Here is a 1,439-nt window from a genome sequence, read left to right as displayed (position 1 = left end):
GGACAAGCTGGACGGCTTTGTGCCTGCACACTTCATCGGCTGGTACTTGAAGGTGGGTACCTCCTTGTTGGACAGGTCTCCTGGTTTCAGGCCCACCCTGAGCTCTGGGCTGTTTTCCAGCCATGAGGTGAGCAGGACCCACAGTGCTGGACGGGCAGGCTACTGGGCTTGGGGCCCCAACCTGACCTCATGTGTCCTGGGCATTGCAGTGGCCAGCAGAGAGCAAAGGAGACCAACCCACGGAGGCCTCCGGTCCCTGCGTGGGATAAGCCCGTAGCTAACTGCTCACACCCCTAGGTTGGGGCACACCTGAGAGTTGCCTCAGTGTCTCGAATCGGGGCAGCTGGAGTGGAAGCTGCCCCCCTACCTGTGTGTCCCTGAGGACTGTGGGGCGGGGAGGGGCGGGCTGTCCCTGAGGGTCCCACCACGGAGAGCTGACGCCCTGGCCTCGGCCACAGACCCTGATGATCCGCGACTGGTGGATGTGCACGATCGTGAGTGTGATGTTCGAGTTCCTGGAGTACAGCCTGGAGCACCAGCTACCCAACTTCAGCGAGTGCTGGTGGGACCATGTAGGTGCCCCCGCCCCCACCACAAGCCCGTGCCTCCATCCCCACCGGCCACACCATGGGGGGAGGAGGGCAGCTCCCGGTCCCCTCCGACAGGGCCTTCGGTGCTGGGGGCCCATGGCGCCGCCACCTCCCACCTGGCTCCCACCCCCAGTGGATCATGGACGTGCTTGTCTGCAATGGGCTGGGCATCTACTGTGGCATGAAGACCCTCGAGTGGTTGTCCCTGAAGACATACAAGTGGCAGGGCCTCTGGAACATTCCAACCTACAAGTACGTCTCTAGAGCTGCTGATATGGCGGGCCTGGGCCCTGGTGCGGGGCCTGGGGGGCTGGAGGCCCTGTGGGGAGGGGCCGTGGGCGAGGGTGCTGCCTCCTGTGAACACCTGGGATGTGACCCTGGGCATCGCTCTTACGGCGACCAGGACATCAGCCCATCCTGGCCACCAAGCTCCCTGTCTTCCCTGCCAGCCCTTCTGGGGTCATCCTCCCCGGCTGCCTCCCTCTTCGAAGAAGTAAAGAAACTGTCCAGGAAAAGGCCTGGGGGGCTGGGGAGGTGGGCATGTCCCGAGCGCGCTGCCCTAGCTGATGGGCGCTGGTTCCAGGGGCAAGATGAAGAGGATCGTGTTCCAGTTCACGCCCTACAGCTGGGTCCGCTTCGAGTGGAAGCCGGCCTCCAGCCTGCGCCGCTGGCTGGCTGTGTGCGGCATCATCCTGGTGGTAAGGCCGGCGAGGCTGGGCTTCCCGCGCACCCCAGCCCGGGCTCCCAGCCACCCTCCTCTGCCCCCAGTTTCTGTTGGCAGAGCTGAACACCTTCTACTTGAAGTTCGTGCTGTGGCTGGCTCCCGAGCACTACCTGGTCCTCCTGCGG

General features: G+C 64.4%; 1 protein-coding gene across 1 annotated transcript in view; it reads left to right on the top strand.

Annotated features, from left to right (window-relative positions):
• PTDSS2 (phosphatidylserine synthase 2) overlaps positions 1 to 1,439 on the top strand; it is a 30,816-nt gene that overhangs the window by 26,804 nt on the left and 2,573 nt on the right. Inside the window, exons 13-17 of the mRNA XM_010861139.1 lie at positions 1 to 52; positions 459 to 572; positions 724 to 842; positions 1,174 to 1,288; positions 1,359 to 1,435. Coding sequence (XP_010859441.1) covers positions 1 to 52; positions 459 to 572; positions 724 to 842; positions 1,174 to 1,288; positions 1,359 to 1,435 — 477 coding nt within the window. The remainder of the gene's footprint in view (positions 53 to 458; positions 573 to 723; positions 843 to 1,173; positions 1,289 to 1,358; positions 1,436 to 1,439) is intronic.

Source organism: Bison bison, unplaced genomic scaffold, assembly GCF_000754665.1.
Source record: "Bison bison bison isolate TAMUID 2011002044 unplaced genomic scaffold, Bison_UMD1.0 scf7180017857661, whole genome shotgun sequence".
NCBI classification, from domain to species: Eukaryota; Metazoa; Chordata; class Mammalia; order Artiodactyla; family Bovidae; genus Bison; species Bison bison.
This window is presented reverse-complemented; position numbering and strand designations above follow the sequence as displayed.